We start from the raw sequence: 20,456 nt of genomic DNA, 5'->3' as shown, positions 1-20,456 counted from the left end.
TGACACCCATTATTCATCTGAAGAAGCAATCTGCATAAATAAACATAATTGATTAGTCAAACATATATGAACCTTCAAATTATGATTTAGAATAGAACAGAGCTTATCATCAATTTTTTAGGCAATAACATACGACTATTTTTCATCTCTTCAAATATCTTTTTGATCTGCTCATTACCAATCTTTCTAAATATCTCCTTCTCATTATAGCAAATCATCAAGTCATTGAGCCATTCATCACCCATTTTACTACGCAAATCTGTCTTTATAATGGACATGGCTGAAAATATCCTCTCAACTGAAGCTGTTGCCACCGGTAGTATCAAGGTTAGCTCAATGAGTCGATAAACCAATCGATAAGATGTGTTCATATTAGTCTTGACCATAATTTCAGCAACTTTTTCAAGTTCATTACATCCAAGGAAACCTGTAGTTCTTCTAACACGGTTGACGAAGGATTTAAGTTCAGTTGGCAAAACAGTAAGTTCACCAATATCAAAATCCTCAACATAGATTTCAGCAAGTCCCACAAGTTTATCCACATCAAAATTAGAGAATGACTTCTTTGGGTTAAAACAAGCCATACATACTAATAACTCTGAACTAGTTTTACTAAACCAATGATTTAGCTCAGTCAAGATGGCCCGAGCCCCTGGTCGTGCCGACTGCCGACTGCCGTCGCCCCGAGGCCCGAGCCCCTAGTCGCGCTCACGTGAGGTGCGCCGCCGCCGCCCCTGGGCAGGAGCCCCTGATGCCGATGGACGATGGATGGATTGGGATAATGGAGCTCGGGGATAGGGTTGAGTGGTTGACTATTTGTGCAATTGGGCCTTGGCGTCTTGGGCTTCAGATTTTGGTGGGCTGCCATATAACATTTAAAGGCCCAACTCGTGGCTTCGTGAGCAGCCCAACGCCATGTCGTCTTCAACCTCCATCCAGCCTCCCCTACACTTGTATCTTGCATCTAAAATCCATGGAGGGGCTCTAGGGGGGGCTCCGTGGCTTCTGTGGTGGTAGGGGGGCTCAAGCCCCCCGTGACCCACTGCTAGCTTCGCCACTATTTAGGTGCACCTGCGGTCCTCTCTAGTTCAAAATTTTGTACTACTTCTCCAAAATCGGATCTTATTATGAAACAATAGTACGTACAAAATTTTGAACTAAAGAGAGTTGAATATGCACTTAATGTCACCAATTTACACCTCTAAGGTAAAGACACGAAAACTAAAAGAGGCGATGCACTTCATCAGCGAGTAAAGACAATAGAGCCTTGCCAAACGTTAGATCGAGGCGGTGGCACATCTATTAGGTGGGTGCTATGTAATAGCAGAAGAGTACAAGGGAGATAATGGTATGACACATCATCCTGACATAGAAAAGTATCTCTTATATTAATACAAAAACGGTAAAACTCTTGCTGGTTCCTTTCAAAAAAAATCCAGACATAGAAAAGCGGTTGGTCGGTTGTAGATATGAACAAGGAAAAGGTGGCGGTGCCACGATAACTGCTGGATGACAGAGGCAAACAAAGAAGAAGAAGCAATGACACGCCAACCCACGAGGCATTAGCAGAAGCTTGTAAGCTGCCCATTATCCAGTTCCTGCAGATAGGGAGAGAGCAGAATTGTGTTGCCCATGAGCTTGCGCAGATGGCAAAACGTCTTCGTCATAGCGCTGTTTGGAGAGAGCGAGTGCCGGCTTATATCGAGCAGTTCGTTGTTCATGATGTAAACACTCCTGTTAATCCTTAATAAAGCTCTCTCTTTCAAAAAAAAAAAGATAGCGGTCCTTACTTAGATAATGAAAACTTAGCATATCAACGATGGTCAGAAGGCAGGGTCGTCACAAGGCATCATGTTTCAGGCCAAAGATGTCAATATGGGCTTAGTGGTGAGATGTGACGGTGCCATAGAAGGACACACATGTCAGGACACATAAGAGAACTACTATTAGAAATTGTTATAAAGAAACTATGCTTTACGTGAACTGTGAGGAGAAATGAACAATTGTGATGGCGGCATTTTTGCTAGCGAGTTAACATAGGCAATTAAAGGTAAGGAGGCAGGGGCACATGTGTGAGGTAGATGGACAACATCACATGATGCAAAACAAGGGGTGGAGTAATATATAGGAGGTGGCATGGACCTGGGGTGAAAGGAGGTTGGTGGTGGTGACATGAACATAGCATAGGGATGATGGCACATAAACCGCAAGCGGCAATACATAGATGTGTGCAGGAAAAACAAGGTGGTGGTGGTATCAACAATGAGAGCACGATGTACAACAAAAAGGTAAATACCGCTAAAAGGATACCGATAGCATGACATAGCAGAGATGATCGAGCAGTGGTACGGCAATGTGTCATGCTAGGACGATATGCGGTGGATGCTAAAGGCAAATGGTACAAAACAAAGGGATGAAGTTGGTGTGATTTGGCAATAATCATATACTGAGTGTAAGTAGCAGTCAAGATGATAGAGGTACGGGAGATGGATTCGAAGAGAGAACCAACAATGGTGATGTTTATATATGTAAAGTATAAAGATCTATATTTGAGGTAAGATTAATTGTAAGTATAATGTGTATCCAATTATGGTACAATGGTATGTTAACGATTTCTTTATAATTTGACGAGCTATCAAGATAGGTCGGAAAATGGATCAACAGTGGTAAATCATAAACATAAAAACTACTATATGGTGGCAACGTTAATCGACAGTTCAGTTTCCTTTACCTCTAGTAAAAAACGGCTGTTATATGCAGTATCGATCATTATATTCCTTAAGATGGAATACTAACGAATAAGATGAGCTGAATTATCTAAAAAATACATTCACAATTCCTCCCCTCTCTGCCCTATAAAATTACTGGGCCATCATCCTATATCCTATGGTCAAAGAGAGACGGTAAACATTCTTCTAGTGTAACCTACCGTTTGACGTATTGCCGTATTGGCATTTGCGATGCGGCAAGGTAACTCGTCGAATTGGTTGGTCTGCTTCGGATAAGACAGCGTATGTGGAGGCCCACAGGCCATACCGGTCGCGCGCGGGGGTCTTAAGCCCATTTGGCATGGTCATGAGCGACACGTGTGCAAGGTGGGAGGGGAGAAGTAAGATCTTCAGTCAACATTCGACATCGTTTTGGATCAGGTTAGCAATAGTTTGTGCCATCACATGTGAGAGGAAAAAGCCAAGAAGAATACAAAAACATCCCCTCAAATAAACTAATCTGCCATGTGTATTTAAGGTTGTATGGACTCTTCATCACCAACAAAAAAAAAGAGGAAAGAGAAGAAGTATGGACCTAATTTTACGGCGAATTTTCTAAGTTCCGCTTTGGGCATGAGCATGTGCCATTTCCACCATCACCAATGCAAGGAGTACCTTCACGGGCCACTCAAAAAAGGAGTTGTTCCGTCCCTCACTTCCTCTACAACCTAGAGGCGGGCGGCTACAGGCGCAGCAGAGGATGAAGCAAGCAAGGAGCAAGCCCGGCCGGGCATCATAGTGCGGGAACTAGCAGATACTCCATCCATTCCAAATTATAAGTCATTCTAAGAATTTTGGAGAGTCATGCCATCTCAATGTTTGATCAAAATTATAGAAAAAAATATAAAGATTTATGACATCAAATAGGTATAATATGAAAATATAACTAACAAAGAATCTAATGATACTTAATTGGTATCGTAAATGTTATTATCTTATTATATAAATTTGGTCAAATTTAGAAAAATTTGACTCTCCAAGATTTTTGGAATAATTTATAATTTGAAACGGAGGGAGTAAAAATATCGCCACCAAGCGCATGCGCACGCTCTGACTTGGCACTGGCGCGCGAAGAATCCACACATGCCACTGGGGCTCTCTGCAGCCGGGCACGGCAATACCCAGGCCAAGCCCCCTTTGCTCGCCTCGCTCCGGCCCCCGCCCCTTTGACCTCACCGATTTCATTCCCCGCCCTTATCGCCGCCTCCTCTTTCCACTCCGGCCAGTTGGACCACCCCCACGGCCATGGCCATCGGTCGCCGCGCCAGGAATATCCACCTCCTCCTGCTCGCGCCTTTCCCTCCCGGCCGGGCCTCTTTCCGTGCCGGCCGGATTCCACAAGCCTTTCCGTGCGCGTGTGTATTCCCCCATCCATCGCCAGTCGGCAACAGGTGTCGTCGCGTCGCACGACGACGGCACGAGCCGAGTCACCACGACACCACCGGATTCCTAGCAGCTGCTCGTGCTCGGATCGAGGCTCTCCGCCGGCGTGAGGTGTCTCGCCGCGTCAGTTGGAGAGCCTGCGACGAAACAAACTGCGGCGCGCGCGAGCACGGCACCTGTAGCCTCGGCATAGGCTGGGCACGGCCACCGGCCGCGTGCGTGTCGACCGAGCGTGTGCATGGAGTGATCCGTGGGGCGGAGACTGGAGACTGGAGACCAGGCTAGCCTAGCTACGGGCCGGCGGCGGCGCTCGCTCGCTATCCGCCGAACTCCCATCGGTTGGTTTGGTTGGGCTGGTCCAAAAGGCACGGCAAGATCGCAACACTTCAACCTCGCGATCGGGTGGAAGTGGAATGATGCATGGTCTCTGCCAGTTCCAAGAAGTTGGCCAGGCCGCGGGCCAAGCCAACCTGATCCGCTTACCTGTTGCCCGCATTGGCAGGTGGCGAGCTCGCACACGCAACACTGCAACAGAGCAGTCGTCCACACATCTGTCGCGCCACCATAGGCTCCCCTCCAGGCGCATGTTGTGATCACGGGAAGGATTGGCATCTCGCCTGTCTTGACTGGATAACCATACCCTGTACTAAATCTAACCCCGAGCGCGAGCACGACGGGCACGTCGACGATAGATCATGAGTGCCTGATCGATCCGGCAGTGGGGACTGCAGGCTTTGGGGTAGTCGCGATGTTATCCGAAGCGGATTTGCGTTCGTGACAAAGATGCTGTCTGCTTTTGGGGCAGGCGAGAGGGCGAGGCGATCAGGAGGCGAGAACATGAGAACATGCACGGCGCACGTACGCGCGCACCGCACTGCACGCCTCGCGGCCCGGCGATCATCCTTATCTCCATTATTGATAGAGATGCTGTTCCTGGGGAATTGGATGTGGATGCTGTTCGGGGCTAGCGGGCGAGCGAGAAAGACACTTCCGTAGATCTGCCGGAGCAGGGGTTCTAGGCCGTTGGAGTGGTGTCGGAAGGGAGGTGATTTGCCGGAAATTGACATGCGAGGTTGTTTCGTCGCCACCAGAGTCACTGATGAGTGGATGAGAGTTTCTAGGGCCAGCATACAATGTTCCTAGTAATCTGTCTATATTCTTAAGCACAGAGAACCTGTGGATTTTAAGGCATCTATTCGGCACAGAACTTTGAGAGTTGGATGCTCTTATATTAACTAGTCAGGTTGGCGTGCTGCGCGCGCCTATAAAAAAAACATTGACCTAAAATATTAATAGAAAGATATTATTCGCTACTATGTTCGAAACAACATCGTATTGATGTATTGAGTTAAATCTAAAAATTACAGTAAAACGGCATAGTAGTTTAGAGTGAGAGCGCGACAATCACAAGCATTTTAGTATAGAGGTACAAACAATTTTTTCTTAGGAATTTGTTTTTTTTTGTGTCAGCAGGTATAGTTTGATTACTTTAGTAGGAAAAAAAGATTAGAAATGAATGAACAGTTCAAGTATATTTTGTGAGTTTACGGAGGGAAACCCAAAGCCAAAAAGTAGTAGAACTACCACGTGTGAATGTAGTATATAAAGTTTAGTTATTATTTTTATATGTAGGAAGTAGTTAAATATATTTTGTATTGTCAAATAATGGAATGATTTTTTTAAAAAATAAAAGGCCCACTTAATAGAACCGTGGGCCCCACGTGGGCCCGTCTGAATAGCACGTGGGTCCCGTTTGAATAGCGCGTGGGTCCCACGTGAGTCCCGCCTGAATAGCGAGCACATGGGTCCCGCCTGAATAGCGCATGGGTCCCACGTGGGTCCCGCCTGAATAGCGCGTGGGTCCCGCCTGAATAGTATGTGGGTCCCATATGGGTCCCACCTGAATAGTATGTGGGACCCGCATAAACAGTGCGTGGGTCCCACGTGGGGCCACGATTCACAGAAACGCTCCGATTCTTGGAGCTTTAGTATAGTATATAAATATAAATTCATGGAAAATACAGTAACCTAAAATTCATTGATGCAAATAAATAAATAGTAGTACATGGTTAAATTGACTGAACAACGAATCTAATTGCAGTTGTGGCATTTGTATTTCGGCTGAACCTTGTCAATAAATATTGTACCTCTTAGTGTTATATACTATTTGTATCTTTATCTCGATGGATTTAATTATCACTAACCAACCATGATTTGAATCTAACACAAATTAGGAGAACATCAAATATTTAGTTCAGTTTAAGTTCGAGTCTCTAACGTAGCACGAGTGCTCACATTCTCAGTTAATTACTCTTTCATGCTCATTTGCGACAGTTAGACGCTTGTGGTGCATATACGTGAGTGATGAAATTCCTTCATTTTCATGTAAAACTGCATTATATACAATTTTCCTTCACATTATTCAGCCTCCGCTGCCTGATGATCGCTGATCAATCGAAAACAATGACCGAAAGGCCAAAAGATAAAAACAAATAAGGCCCGAAAGTCAGATACCAAGCCCATTTGGAATCACGAGCCAGGCCGCAAACAAACTCTCGCTTCCCTCCCAAATGACCTTATTCTGTATGGGCCGAAGTAAAGGCCACGTCGTCCATCCCATATCAAGACCATTTAGACCCAAAATTTCGAAAGAGCCCAAGCCCATTAACGAAATCATCCGTAATCGATCGGGACGGCCACCGACCGACGGCGACGGGCACGGCGCATTCCCCTTCCCAGGTTCGCCAGCCGTCCACCGGAGAGACACAGCCAAATCAACCGCCAAGCACGTCCAGCTCAGCGCACGGCCGCCCCCCACCTCCCCCCTCCGTCTCCAACCACCTCCGCGGGTCGCCTCCCATTCCCGTTTCCTCCGCCCCCCCCCCCCCCCCATCCCCGCCTCGGATCTGCTGCCCCCACCGGTTCAAATCCCCACGCGAGCGGAAAAACCGAGCGGGCGAATCGAATCCCGTCCCGTTCGGCGAGCAAGCGGCGTCCCGCCGGGCAGCACAGCACCTCGTCGTCGGCTGGGGGCCTGGGTTCGGGCTCGCTCGATCGGATGGCGCACCGGGTGGACGAGTGCGACTACCTCTTCAAGATCGTGCTCATCGGCGACTCCGGCGTCGGCAAGTCCAACATCCTCTCCCGCTTCACCCGCAACGAGTTCTGCCTCGAGTCCAAGTCCACCATCGGCGTCGAGTTCGCCACCCGCACCCTGCAGGTACCCTCGTCTACCCGCGCCCCCGATCTGATCGCGACCCAATGTGGCAATGTGCGGTGGAAATTAGAATTGCGCGCCGTGCCGTCCGTCCGGCGTCAATTTGGTGCCATGCGTCTGTATTTTGGTTCTAAGATCTTGTGCAATTTTTTCTGGTTTAGGCTGGTAATGGAGGGTATTACGTTTTGCCATCGTTCGGCCGCTCGAATTTCTGAGTCTTACGCTCTGTTTTCGAACGCCACATCATGGATGATGGCTCTTCTGTTTTACCTTTTGACTCTGATCGGTAGCCCGTACCATGGTTTTTCAATGACAATGGAGTGCACGGAGCACCACCTGATTAGTTGCCCGACATCACGATAGAAAATGCTGTAGCTTTGGTTGTTATTGACAAGGTGAAATGGTAATGTGGCAAAATTTGGAAACAAAAACCAGGCAGTGAGGCAGAGTATTGTGTGTTTTCTCTTTTCTCACAGGTGTATATGTAAAAGCTAAGTCAAGCACTTACATGGGTATTGTGCTGGAGAAATAAAATAAATTGCCATCCAACAACGTATGACAGGGTTGGCGTCCCGCCTGCTGGCCCAGATCCTTCAGTAGCGTTGGTGCGAGCAGCTCGCAGTCTTCTCAAGAGTCTTGCCTTGCGAGGTGATTTGACTTCCCTTGCAAGTACTTAGGTTTGCCGCTCTCGATCCGGAAGCTCACCAAGGCAGACCTCCAGCCCATCGTGGACAAGATCGCCGACATGCTCCCAGGCTGGAAAGCGGCGTTAATGTCCACGGCGGGGCGTGCGGTTCTGGTGAAAGCGGTGCTGACTGCAGTCCCGGTTTACTTGCTTATTGCCCTGGATGTACCCAAGTGGCTTCTCCGTGCAATCGACAAGATGCGCTGAGCCTTCCTTTGGAAGGGACGTCGTAAGGTGAACGGCGGGCACTGTCCTGTGGCGTGGGAACGGGCTTGCCGTCCAGTTGAGCTCGGTGGCCTGGGGATTCACAACCTGGAGACCCTCGGGTGGGCACTCCGGATGCGGTGGCTCTGGCTTAGTAAGACGGACCCGAAGCGGCCATGGGCCGCGTTCAACATCAAGGTGCACCCTAATGTTGCAGCCATGTTTGCCATCTCTGTTTCCTCCTTGGTGGGCAATGGATGATCGACCCTCTTCTGGAAGGATCGGTGGCTTCACGGCAAATCCATCAAGGACCTGGCTCCGGCTCTGGTTCCCTTCGTGAGCAAGCGGGCACGGTCTAGGAGGACGGTTCATGAGGCCTTGCAGGACTTGCGTTGGGTGAGCGACATTGGCGGTGGGTTGTCTGTGCCAGCAATCGTGGACTATCTAAAGCTTTGGGATGCTTTGGAGAATGTCCAGTTGCTTGAAGACCAGCCGGACCAACATCTTTGGACACCAGAGAGCTCGGGTTCTTACTCCGCATGTTCGGCTTACACCAGGTTCTTCGTGGGCTCAACCACTTTTGAGCCGAGCAAACGTCTTTGGAAGTCCTGGGCGCCCCTTAGATGTAAGATGTTTCTTTGGTTGGCCATGCTCAACAGATGCTGGACGGCGGATCGACTGGAACGTCGCGGGCTACAACACCCGGACAGTTGCCTTCTCTGCGATCAAGAGGAGGAGACAATTCATCACATCCTCACGTCTTGTGTCTTCACCAGACAGGTTTGGGCTGTCGTTCTTGGAAAGGTCGGCCTGCTGCACCTAGCCCCATCATTGGACTTTGACATTTTCAAGGATTGGTGGAGATGGGCTGCGCGCAGGGCGCCTAAAGCTGCTAGGGAAGGGCTGAACTCCTTAGTGATCCTCACATCTTGGTCGATCTGGAAACTCCGCAATCGGCCTTCGATGGCTGCCACCCGGACATCCGGCTCGTCCTACAGGAGATAGCTGAGCAAGCAACACTGTGGAAGATGGCGGGGGCAAAGGTGTTGGGGGAGCTGCTGCCGTAGTGGTTGTACCCTTTTTCAGCTGGTGCGATTGTAACAAAAAACTAACCCGGGCCGTGGATTCGGCATTGTAATCGGACCGTTCTTTCTTCCTATTAATACAACGACGCGCAGTTCTCCTGCGCATTCGAGAAAAAAAAATCATGTAGTCATGTTCAAGCCTCAATGAATTGCCAGCCAAATGAATTTTGTGCTAATTCTTTTCAGCAGCCATCATGATAGAGATGGCCTTAAATATCTGTATTGCCGGTCATTTCCAGACTTGGTTTTATTAAAAAAACTCGACCGGCAGGAGAAAGACCGCCCCCACGGCTTTCAATTAAGAAGAGGCCAGTTGACCCCAGCCGAGAAAACCCCCGAAAGCCGGCTTCCGGGCTTGGACTGGCGGCACCTTGGCTGGTTTTATTGAATAGTGAGTTGCACAATGGAACAAGGAGGTTCTATAACTGTTGTACTTTCTTTTTTACGTGCTGTCACAACTGGATTTAAACCCAATGCTGGGAGTACTGATCAAAGTGGCCGACGGTATCAAATACTTTTATCCTATTCCTATGTCCTCAGATATTGTTGGTCGGGAATAATTAGTTAGTCTGGGAATGACATCCACTCTTAGGAAATTGTTCTGTTACACTATAACACCATAGGCAACTGAGGCAAAAAAAACAATAGTCAAGGCAGTCACCCTCGGCCTCTTGATTAAAACTCTCAGCAAAACTCACGATTCTTATAGTGAGTGGAGGTCTATTTCTGTCACAAGTACATTATCTTGGTTCAATTGTAGAACTCAAATAAAAAAAAGTAATGGTGGAAGTTGGATTATGGTTCGATAATGTGATGATGAGATTTGTAGCCGTTCTTTTAATATATGGTGAACATATCCTCGGAGATTCTGCAATTATCTTTAGTTGAGTTTTGCTTTCAATGCTTTATTACCAGGTTGGAAACTAATGTCGTGAGATTTACAAAGATAAGGATTTTTCTTTCCATAATATGGTTGTCGTTACTGAATGTATGGTTATGTAGCTTAAGCACAGGTAGGTCAGATTTTTCCTTGCCTACTTCTCACAGAATAAGCTATGCTCTCTGCTTATCCAGTAAATCTCTTGATGTTCAGCACACAAACCCACACACAAACACACAAAATGTTTTTGTGACACCCATTGTTAACCGAACCTTTGAAAGTGGTCATTCATCGTAGAGTTGGAAATTTCACTTCTTTCTTACTGATGGTGTTGCGTTCTCAATTTGTTATGTTCTGCATCATCTCAGTAGTGGTTCTTTTTCTCTTTTATTGAGACAGATTGATGGGAAGACTGTCAAGGCACAGATATGGGACACTGCTGGACAGGAGAGATACCGTGCAATCACTAGTGCGTATTACAGAGGCGCTGTTGGAGCGCTCCTAGTCTACGACATAACAAAGAAGCAAACTTTTGACAACGTTCAGAGGTGGCTCCGGGAGCTCCGGGATCATGCAGATGCCAACATTGTTGTCATGATGGTCGGTAACAAGTCGGACTTGAACCACTTGAGATCGGTCGCTGAGGAAGACGGCCAAGCATTTTCAGAGAAGGAAGGCCTATCCTTCCTCGAGACATCTGCGCTGGAGGCGGTCAACGTCGAGAAGGCGTTCCACACCATATTGAGCGAGATTCACCAGACAGTAAGCAAGAAGGCGCTTGCAGCGCAGGAGTCTGCATCCGCCAACGGGCGCTCCATGCAAGGAACCACCATTAACGTTGCTGAATCATCCGCCCCCACAAAAGGTTCATGCTGTTCTAGCTGAAGAACTGATGGCAACCTAAGAGGGGAAGTCTGGCAGCGTTCGTTTATGCAGAGCTGCACACTGCTGCGCCTAGGTTGTACTCCGTAGATCGCTTCGCATTATCTGCCTCCAAAAGCCATTGACTGGTGATTCTTTGTCAAGGGAACTTTTCCTAGTATCATACATTGTAACCTGTCAAATCACACCATATTCCTTTTGCATTTGTTCTTTAACCTATCCCTGTATACTTGGAAGGATCGAAGAGCATTCTGTACTCTGGAACACATTCTTCTCCTGATGGTATAATAATCTCCAGTACCGTTTGGACTTGCATAATGTGCCTGCTGTGCAAAATCATTGGAAGGGTCCTGACTTGATTCTAGACAAACTGTTTTTTTTTTTTATGTTACCGGCTGGGGGGCTGGTGGTCTTGAACGCCACGGAACATGCAAGCCGGGGACTCTCGAACTCCTGGCGGTCTCTGTGTTCATGATACCGGATCCACTGCTCCAGTGTTTTTGATCGCCGTGGGTCCCTGCAACTGCAGAAACAACGACAGCAGCATCAGCAGCGTGTACCGTGTACACGCCGTTGACAACGCGCTGTCACGGCCTCTGTTCCTCGACCCCGACCCCCCCTGCGTGCCGTGCCCGGGCTCCAGCCGTGTCGCAGTGGGGCTCGTGCATCGGCTGATGGCCGCCCCGCAACCACCTGGCCGCATCCACCGCACTGCACCTGCACTCTTCTTCCAGGGTTGTGTTTAGATACCTGGAAAAGTGGGAGAAAAAGTCACATCGGACACTGCAGCACATTGTAGTACTTTTCGTTTTTTGGTAAATATTGTCCTACTATAACCTAACTAGGCTTAAAAGATTCGTCTCGCAACGTACATCAAAACTATGTAATTAGTTTTTTATTTACCTATATTTAGTACTCCATACATGGGTCATTTGTTATATTTAATATTTCGATACGATGGAAATGTGATGGAAAATTTGGATTTTGAGGGGGGGGGGTTTCGGGGCATCTAAACACACCCGCAGGTGCTCTCCCTCCGCGCCTCAAATCCGTCGGCGATCGCTTGCCGCGGTGGTTCACGCCTCGTTCTTGGATGGGATGTGCGGACGGGACCACGAGTAACTGCCGCATGGCCAACCACCCTGCCGACCTCCCTGGATGATGGATCCATCCTCCCTGCAGCGCACCCCTCTCATCTCATGGCTTGGTAACAAAAGCAGCAGGCCGAAAGAGATGTGCAAGCAAGATGGAGATGGTACGCGCGGAAGGAGAAATGGGAGCACTGGGAGCATAGTTTTTTTTTTGTTTTTCTGAATTTTGAGCCGCTGGAAGCCAATGAGATTATGCTACTTTATTTGGAAATATTGGCAATCTGGCGTAATGCATCTCGAATTGTCTGCATGCCTGCCTGCCTTGTTTTTTTTTCGATCGCTGCTGAATCGGTTTTTTAGTACAGTGCAACACAAATGCTCACAACATGCACGCACACTCACCCCTATGAACACACGTACGCAAACCCTACCTCTATGAGTACCTCTGAAGGACTGGACCGGCAGATCTGGAGATTTCTGAAGTCACCATTGACGCCTCGTTGTCGACGGAAACGTCGCTTACCACTTAACGCATAATACCGGAAAATACTAGAATAAATCCAAGAAAGTGCGAGCACCCGTGCCAAGTCGAGGACTTAACCCGGATGGGTAGGTTCCACCACAAGTGACCAAACCGGGGGCTCCTATATGTCTTCCGCAAGATGGATAAACAACTTATCTATAAAACCCATTATGGCCCAGCTGATGGCTCATTTAAAATTTTACTGAAAAAAAAATGTTGAACCAACATCTCAAAAATATTAAACCAATGTTGAACCAGCATCTCAAAAATATTGAACCAACATTTCAAAAATGTTGAACTAGCATCTCAAAAAATGTGGAATCAATTTTTAAAATGTTGAACAAATTTTTTTTCTTCCATCTTCTTCTCCGGTGCCGGCGGCTGCGCGGCGGCGCTGGGTGCGGCGGCGGGGCCCGCGGCGGCGCGTGGCTGGCTGGGCAAGTGGCGCGCGAGGCTCGTGGGGGCGAGCGGCGGCAGGTGCGCGGGTGCCGGCGGCGCGCGGGAGGATCTGGGGGAAGAGAGGGAGGAAGGAGGAGTGAGGAAGAGAGAGGAAGCTAGAGTTTGGTTGGATCTAAGAGCTATAATTATTTGCATGAATCTCAAACACTAGAAGGTAAGTTGGAAAAAATCTTGCATAACATGGATAGGTTTACTAACTGATCTATGAACAGATCAGTTCGCCGCTGCTGAATCGGTGATAGACCTGAACGAAGTTGCCATCGATGGCCCACAGCGGGCTACGACCCAAAAGGGTGGGCTGGGCTGCCTATGCTAACCTCTGCAACTTTTTTTTTTGGATCGTTTCAGCCATACGCCGCATCAATTTTTCGTTTCTTTAATACTCCTAGGTCCTAGCTAGAACGGAGTAGTCTCCATATCTCACGAATAACTTGACCTTTTCTGCTAGGAATGTGTTCTTGGGGGCCCTAACACAGCAGAAAACCTGTACTAATCCCTATCCTCGACCGATCAGAACTCGCTGCTGCTGCTACACACTCACTCTGCAGTTTTTTTAGGCACAACACAGCACAGGGACAACTTTACATCCCTTATCCTCCATTGGCATCCAAGCCTTTGCACGCTTATTGCAATTTTTAAAGGGTCCGGATGGGTTGGTTGCCTAGCTAGGGACAACTTTTTTGTACACTGGCCTAGCATGTACTCATGTCAAGTCACATTTAGGCCACTTCAAACAAAGTGGCGGCATGTACATTCTCCCATTATTAGGCCGCTTTCTATCCGGATACCGCATCAATCGCCGGTAGTAGATCCTGCTGCGCCAGAGGCAGGCTAGAATGTCAGCGTCAGGGGGGAAAAAATCCATAGCGTTAGGTGATAGCACGTTTAGTATCGTCGCCGTCGCCGAGCTCCGGTACACCTCGTCGCGTTGCGGTGTGTAGTCGTAGGACATGATCGGTGAATGATCTCGCCGCCCAATTTTAAAACTCGAGGCGAGGGGGAGCGGCGTGCGCGCGGCCGGCGCCCATGCCGGACGGCGGCCGCGCCGGGGGCCACCACCGGCCGGGTGTTGCCGGGACATGCCACGCGCACCGGGATGAAACAAAAAGCCTTGTGCCCATGCGTGCAATGGCCATTGGCAACGTCAAGCAAGGATAAACTTACCGGCGGTAAGTCATTTACCGGACCGCACCGGTAACGGAAAAATACCGAAAACCGGCGGTTTACCGGATTTACCGGTCGGTAAACCAATTCAAATTTGAAACCACCGAATTTCGTATTTTTCGACCGGTTTCCGTTGTAATTTCGGTGGAATAGGCTGCATAATTACCGAAAAATGTTGACCACGGTAGAAAACAACAAATTGTGTTAAGAGAAGTGTAATATTTTCAGAGAATTATATCTAATTCTTATATATAATAGTTCAATATGCATAATGATTTTCTTACAAAGCAAATATTAATAGAATTGACGTAAAACATATGTATATCAATACAAACCACAATCCAAATGCAATAAAATATAGGTTCAACTTGTTAACACAATTTATAGGTTCAAATAAAATATAGGTTCAAATAATACAAGTCTCAAATAGTTAACACATAATATACTCTAAAATTTTTATTTCGGTGTTTTCCCATAGGAAAACCTTACGACCGACCGGAAATTGTTGATGACTCCCATTGTAACGTCGAATCCTATAAAAAGGAATAAATAAAATGGGTGAGAAGATGTAAAAGAAATGAATGCAAGTGAGAAAATAAGATGTGTTACCTACATACTTAGGTACTCATTCGGAGGGATCTTGCTCTGGGGGATATTCCTGATAGTACATGTGAGGATTTCCATATGGGAGATATCCTTGATAGTACATATGGGGATATCCATATAGAGGACGCGGAGGGACAGCCATCGGATGTGGTTGTGGTGGCCACACAAAGGAGGGTGCCGACGGGTAGCTGTAGGTGGAACTGACAGAGGTAGAGCTACCATCATCCTCACCGTCGTACGGGCCTAATGGACGAGTATTGCTTCTTGTGCGACGTTGAGAGCTGGGTGCTCCATGATCTTGATCTTGTGTGGCATGAGTGAAGGCAGTCTCTCCCGTAAATCTCATAGCACCAGTTGGAGCACCACTAGTAGAAGCACCACCACGATCATCCCCATCATCATCGTCATTGTCATCACCACCCTCATTGCCATCACCATCATCGTCATCGTCGTCGTCGTCATCATCATCACCACCACTACCACCATGTCCATCATCACTAGGCTCTGGTGTGGTATCGTCAGTGCCAATGCTTTCCTCCTCAACGTCACCCTTTCTTTGTTTTTTTCGTTTAGACTGATTTGGAGGAATTTTGGTCTTTCTTTTCCCTAGGTGGGTGTCACCAATATTCTCTCTGGCCCAATCATCAACATTTACTGGCTCACCCACCCTACGTGCGAGGTCAGTCAAGATCTGAGCAGGCACAGGAGGGTCGGCAAAATCAGAATCTTCATCTAAGGTTGGTGCTCTATTTGATCTACCATGCTGCATCCATTCTTCAATTGGCCTGGTCTGCCGATACAATGAGAGATCCATGAAGCTAGTAGCAGGATCGAAATCACTTGCCTCAACTGTAGCTGTTGCACGCTGAATACGAAGCCGAAGGTTGTAGTGCACATATACCAAATTATGGAGCTTCATGCTGCTTAACCTGTTGCGAAGCTTTGTGTGAATAAAGGCAAAGGAACTCCAATTCCTTTCACATCCACTTGATGATGCGCATTGAGAGAGTAGTCGCTTAGCTGCTATCTGAAGATGTGGTGTTTCTGAACCAAACATAGCCCACCAACTAGCTGGAGAAGTGCCTCTATCTTTTGCCATCCTCGCAGCAAGGTCAGATGAGAATTCTCCAAGTTTTCGACGAAAGAGCTCATACTCTTGTAGTGCACGTGCTGCTCTGTCGATGTCAAAAAGTTTCTCCAGCCCTTTCCGAAGGTCTCCAAAGACATTTTCTGATATTCCAAACGCATAACAAGCATATGGGTGTACGGCACAAGCAGTGTGCGCATACGTACCTTCGAACACACTAGCCAACCTTCTGTCAACAATTTCCATGATCCTGTCACACCTTGCCATATCTGAATGGAACCGGGTATGATATGTACGCTTGAGGCTGCCGTACTCCATAAGAACTTCACCCAAAGTTGGAGTCTTGTCTTGATCAGCAAATCGCAAAAAAGAATAGAGAGGCTCCACATCATTAATAACATACTGCATGTTTGCCCACCATTGAACAGAGGTCATGCATTCGAATGCATACTTGCCTGCTTCAGTCTTGTAGTGGCGTGATGATCTATATTCAGTTGACATCATCCATATCATAAATTGATCTTTCTTCTTCATAAAACTCTCCAGAAACATATAGTTAGTGCCAAATCTTGTTGCATTCCATTTAACTAGCTCCCCACCAGTGGCACTCTTAAACATGGAGTGCACACTATTAGAATTGTATAACCATTGACAAATATATTGGGCACTCTGAATCATGGCCTTGTGATCATCCCACTTTCCAATATCTTTAAGAATGAGGTTGATCGTGTGGGCAAGACATGGCTGCCACACAATGTGAGGGTACTCCTCTGCCAACAGCTTGCAAGCCTTCTTAAAGTTGCTGCCATTATCAGTGACTATCTGAATCACATCTTCTGGCCCTATATCGTTCAGAACAATTGTTATCTCCTGCAAGTTGTTGGAATCCATTAGAAAACTACAAATTCTTACAAATGTCATGATCCATTAGAAAAATACAAATGATTACCTTAAGTATGAGATGATGATCTTGTATTTTTCCAGTTACATCAATAGACTTCCAGAAGTACATCATTCCATTGCAATATACCAAGAAGTTGATTACGCTATTGCGAGAAATACCGGTCCATGAATCACATATGATAGTGGCACCATACTCAGGGAACTCTTGCTTCCACTTGTTGATCTCCTTCTTTATCTCCTCCACGTTCTCTGAAAGATATTTTCCATCAATGTCCCTCCCAGTTGGGATCGTGACCCCAGTACCTGCATGCAATAATCACATATGATCCGGGATGTACAATACAAATTGGCATGCAATAATAAATGATTATTTACCTTGTTTCTGTGTCTCTATGATGGCCGCCCTAAAGTAAGGGTCATCTACCTTCCGTCCAGGAATACCAACGGAGTGGCAAGCCTTTGACCACGCCCTACCCAGCAACTCTCTCGCAGTCCTCCCCTTAGACGTCCAAGGCCCCGTATCAATCCTCTGCTGCCTCGGTCCGGAAGCAGTAGCAAGGTTATAGTCCCTTGCCCGCTCGGGGATATGTGACCGACTCCTAGAAAACATCCTCCCAATTGGTCTAGAGCCACCACCTGGATCCCGTGCCTGGCCTGATCCAGAACCACCACCCCTCTCATACCTTGGACCAGCCCTTTGCCTAAACTCATACTCTTCCCGTGAATGTCTCAAAGCTTGCTGCAACTCATCATCCTGCTCTTCTTCTTCTTCTTCCTCACCTTCAAAGTCAACATATTGAGTACTTCGAGCTGCAGCATCTCTCCTACGTCTATCTTGCTGTCTTTCATACTTCTTCGCCTTTATCTTGTCCAACTCACTAATGAAAAAGTTCTTCACCGCGGGGGGAACCGAAGGGCAATCAATAACATCATGACCTCTATGTGCCAAGTGGTCCTTGAACCGTGTTGCCCCTCCACCGCTCTTTGATGTGCCACAATACTTGCACTTGAAACCCGATCCCCTTTTTTCTCCATGCTCCCAAACAGGGTCAACCATTTACCTGCAACGGTGCAACATTCATACACATGCACATGCATATTCACATACCAAAAAAACATGCACATTCTCAATTTGTCATAACACATGCATATTAATTTTCACATTTGTACTCATACACATACATAACAAAACATGAATAACAAATACATGCACATTCTCGTTTTCTAATCCATAAAAACATTGTATACTTCTACTAATACTTATATTACACTACTTGCTACCATAAAAAAATTCAAACAAAAAAAACCTTACCCACAGCAGCCGGATCCGGTCGGTAGGGAGAAAAACCGGTCGGAATCAAAGATTTACCGGCCGGAACTTCCGAAAACCGCAAAACCCGGAGCAAGCGGAAGCTACGCGCGACCGGCGACGAAATCCGGCCGAAACACCCCGATTTCCGCTCGGGAAATGACGGGAGCGGCCGGCAGCGGCACCGGCGCCCGCGCCCGCCCGGAAACCTCTTCTTGCCGGTCGGAAACCGCCTCCACGAGCGCGGAAACCGGTGGGATCCGGTCGGAAATCGCCGGGAGCCAAGGAGGGAGCAGCTCGGGTGTCGGAGGACTGGAGGAGGAGAAATGGGGAGGGTGGACGGCTGCTCGGGGCGTGCGAATGGATAAGGTGAGTCGTTCAACAGTAAAAGCTCATTTTCTTTTTTTTTTACACAACATATGAGGTTACATTTCAACAAAAAATATTAGTCCAAAATGCTCATAAAAATGTCTAGTTTTTTATCAGATTTTTACCCTATTTTATATAATTTTTTTGAAATTTTCAAATTTGAAAACGGTAAATGCGAAATATCACCGAAATCCATTTCTCGGACACTACCGGTAACGGTAAATTTTCCGGTAAACCGGATTTACCGGTCGAAATTTTTTTCCATGACGTCAAGTGCAGAGCACCGGGCGCGCGCGGCCGTGGCGGTGTGCAATTTTATACGGGGGGCAATGCTGGTGTCAAGCCCATCATGACTAATCGGGATTCCCTGACTTGCTGAAGTCAAGTCAGGGAATCACTGTAGCGGTGACTTTCGATCCGTTCCCGGCCATTTGATTGCAGATGGATGGATGAGATTTATTGCTACAGTGTCATGCTACAGTACACTATGAACAGTGAAAATCGGCACAGTAGATATGCTACGATAGACTACTGTTCATCCAGACACAATTTACTGTAGCTTTTGCTGACTTTGCTTCAGCAAGTCAGACAAGCCGGATCGCATCATGACTCGCTCTGTCTGATCTCTCTCGCAGCCAATATATGCATGCATGCGGTTGCCGGCTGTTCTGGAGCGCATTGAATGGACTTCAGTTCTCGAACGGCGCGTTCATGTTTTGGCCGGCCGGCATGGCATTGTGCATCATCAGCATGGCCTGATGGATGGCGGGTGGCCCTGATGGAGAGGAACCTGCAGCGGCAGGTCAGGCACAAGCCAAAGCGTAAATGCTTTGCTGCTTCCCGGGACTTCCGGTCGCGGGGAGCCGCACGTAATCCGGCGAGCAGCACAGCAGGACAACGATCCACGGACTGACTGCCAGTGGTAACGTCACCACAGCAGCTGCAGGGCAGCAGGCCACACCCAAAGAGCGAAGAGGCGACCATGGCCACTGTGATCTGCACGACGGACTGACTGCCAGTGGTAACGTCACCACAGCAGCTGCAGGCCACACCCAAAGAGCGAAGGGGCGACCATGGCCACTTTAATCTACGCGAGGCTAATTTCGGTGGGAATGTCATAAATATTAAATTTATTAATATATATTAATAAAAAAGAAGTGTCATAAAATATGAAAGGAGTGTCATCACCATGACAGTGTCATCACCATGACACTCTACTGGTACAGTTCTTAAGTTTCCAATCTTAATAACTGTGTCGATGATACTCCCACTAAGACTGACCTTAGTTCCGTGTCTTGGATGCAAAGCACCGAAAGCGATCGGGTAATCGAATTTTCAAGATTCAATATCACATCAAATTTTTTGTTACATGTATGGAGCATTAAATATAGTTTAAAAATTAACTAATTGCACAATTTAGCTGTAAACAATGAGATGAATCTTTTGAGCCTAATTAATTCATAATTGGACAATAATTATCAAAAAAATAAAAATGCTACAGTAGTCAGATTAAAAAAATTGTGAACTAAACACACCCGGGGCGATCCATCCAGCAAGCGAGCGAGCACCCGGCTTGTGCAGGTGTCACTCTAACATCTAACATGCTCTCGTATCCCAGCTCAGCTCGCCCGGGCTTGTACTGCACGTCATCTACGTAGGCCCCGTTTAGTTTCTAAAAAAAAATTGCACAGTAGTCGTCACATCAAATTTTCGGATACATATTTGAAATATTAAATGTAGTTGAAAAAAATAACTAATTATACAGTCTAACCGATTATCACGAGCTGAATTTTTTAAACCTAATTAGTCTGTAATTAAATATTATTTATTAAGTAATAACG

The 20,456-nt window shown here is 47.1% G+C and overlaps 2 protein-coding genes across 5 annotated transcripts; one reads left to right on the top strand and one right to left on the bottom strand.

Annotated features, from left to right (window-relative positions):
• Window positions 1-7,031: 7,031 nt before the first annotated feature.
• LOC120675095 (ras-related protein Rab11C-like) lies at window positions 7,032-11,422 on the top strand. The gene is made up of 2 exons (XM_039956185.1): window positions 7,032-7,371; window positions 10,622-11,422. Exons 1-2 carry the CDS (start codon window positions 7,210-7,212, stop codon window positions 11,105-11,107), a joined length of 648 nt encoding a protein of 215 aa, XP_039812119.1. The 5' UTR covers window positions 7,032-7,209; the 3' UTR covers window positions 11,108-11,422.
• A 3,199-nt stretch (window positions 11,423-14,621) lies between these two features.
• Window positions 14,622-18,860, bottom strand: LOC120676641. 4 transcript variants are annotated; one of them, XM_039957958.1, is made up of 4 exons: window positions 17,313-18,860; window positions 16,984-17,240; window positions 14,959-16,904; window positions 14,622-14,874 (listed from the first exon to the last, which is right to left on the bottom strand). In XM_039957958.1, the coding sequence occupies exons 1-3, from the start codon at window positions 17,992-17,994 to the stop codon at window positions 14,967-14,969; spliced, it is 2,877 nt and encodes a 958-aa protein (XP_039813892.1). In that variant the 5' UTR covers window positions 17,995-18,860; the 3' UTR covers window positions 14,622-14,874; window positions 14,959-14,966. The 4 variants fall into 4 exon arrangements, with proteins under 4 accessions (XP_039813892.1, XP_039813890.1, XP_039813893.1 ...); XM_039957956.1 differs by having other exon boundaries at window positions 14,951-16,904; window positions 17,313-18,738; XM_039957959.1 differs by having other exon boundaries at window positions 14,955-16,904; window positions 17,313-18,738.
• Between the last annotated feature and the right edge of the window lie 1,596 nt (window positions 18,861-20,456).

The sequence above is a fragment of the Panicum virgatum genome, chromosome 5N (genome assembly GCF_016808335.1).
Source record: "Panicum virgatum strain AP13 chromosome 5N, P.virgatum_v5, whole genome shotgun sequence".
In the NCBI taxonomy this organism is placed as follows: Eukaryota; Viridiplantae; Streptophyta; class Magnoliopsida; order Poales; family Poaceae; genus Panicum; species Panicum virgatum.
The sequence above is the reverse complement of the archived record's forward strand: the minus strand, read 5'-3'. Positions and strand labels throughout refer to the sequence as shown.

Coding starts and splice junctions, on each gene's coding strand:
- LOC120675095 (XM_039956185.1), top strand. CDS start 7,210: ATGGCGCACCGGGTGGACGAGTGCGACTACCTCTTCAAGATCGTGCTC. Junction 7,372..10,621: donor TCGCCACCCGCACCCTGCAG/GTACCCTCGTCT, acceptor TTATTGAGACAG/ATTGATGGGAAGACTGTCAA.
- LOC120676641 (XM_039957958.1), bottom strand. CDS start 17,994: ATGGTTGACCCTGTTTGGGAGCATGGAGAAAAAAGGGGATCGGGTTTC. Junction 17,241..17,312: donor CATAGAGACACAGAAACAAG/GTAAATAATCAT, acceptor TATTGCATGCAG/GTACTGGGGTCACGATCCCA. Junction 16,905..16,983: donor ATCATCATCTCATACTTAAG/GTAATCATTTGT, acceptor AACAACTTGCAG/GAGATAACAATTGTTCTGAA.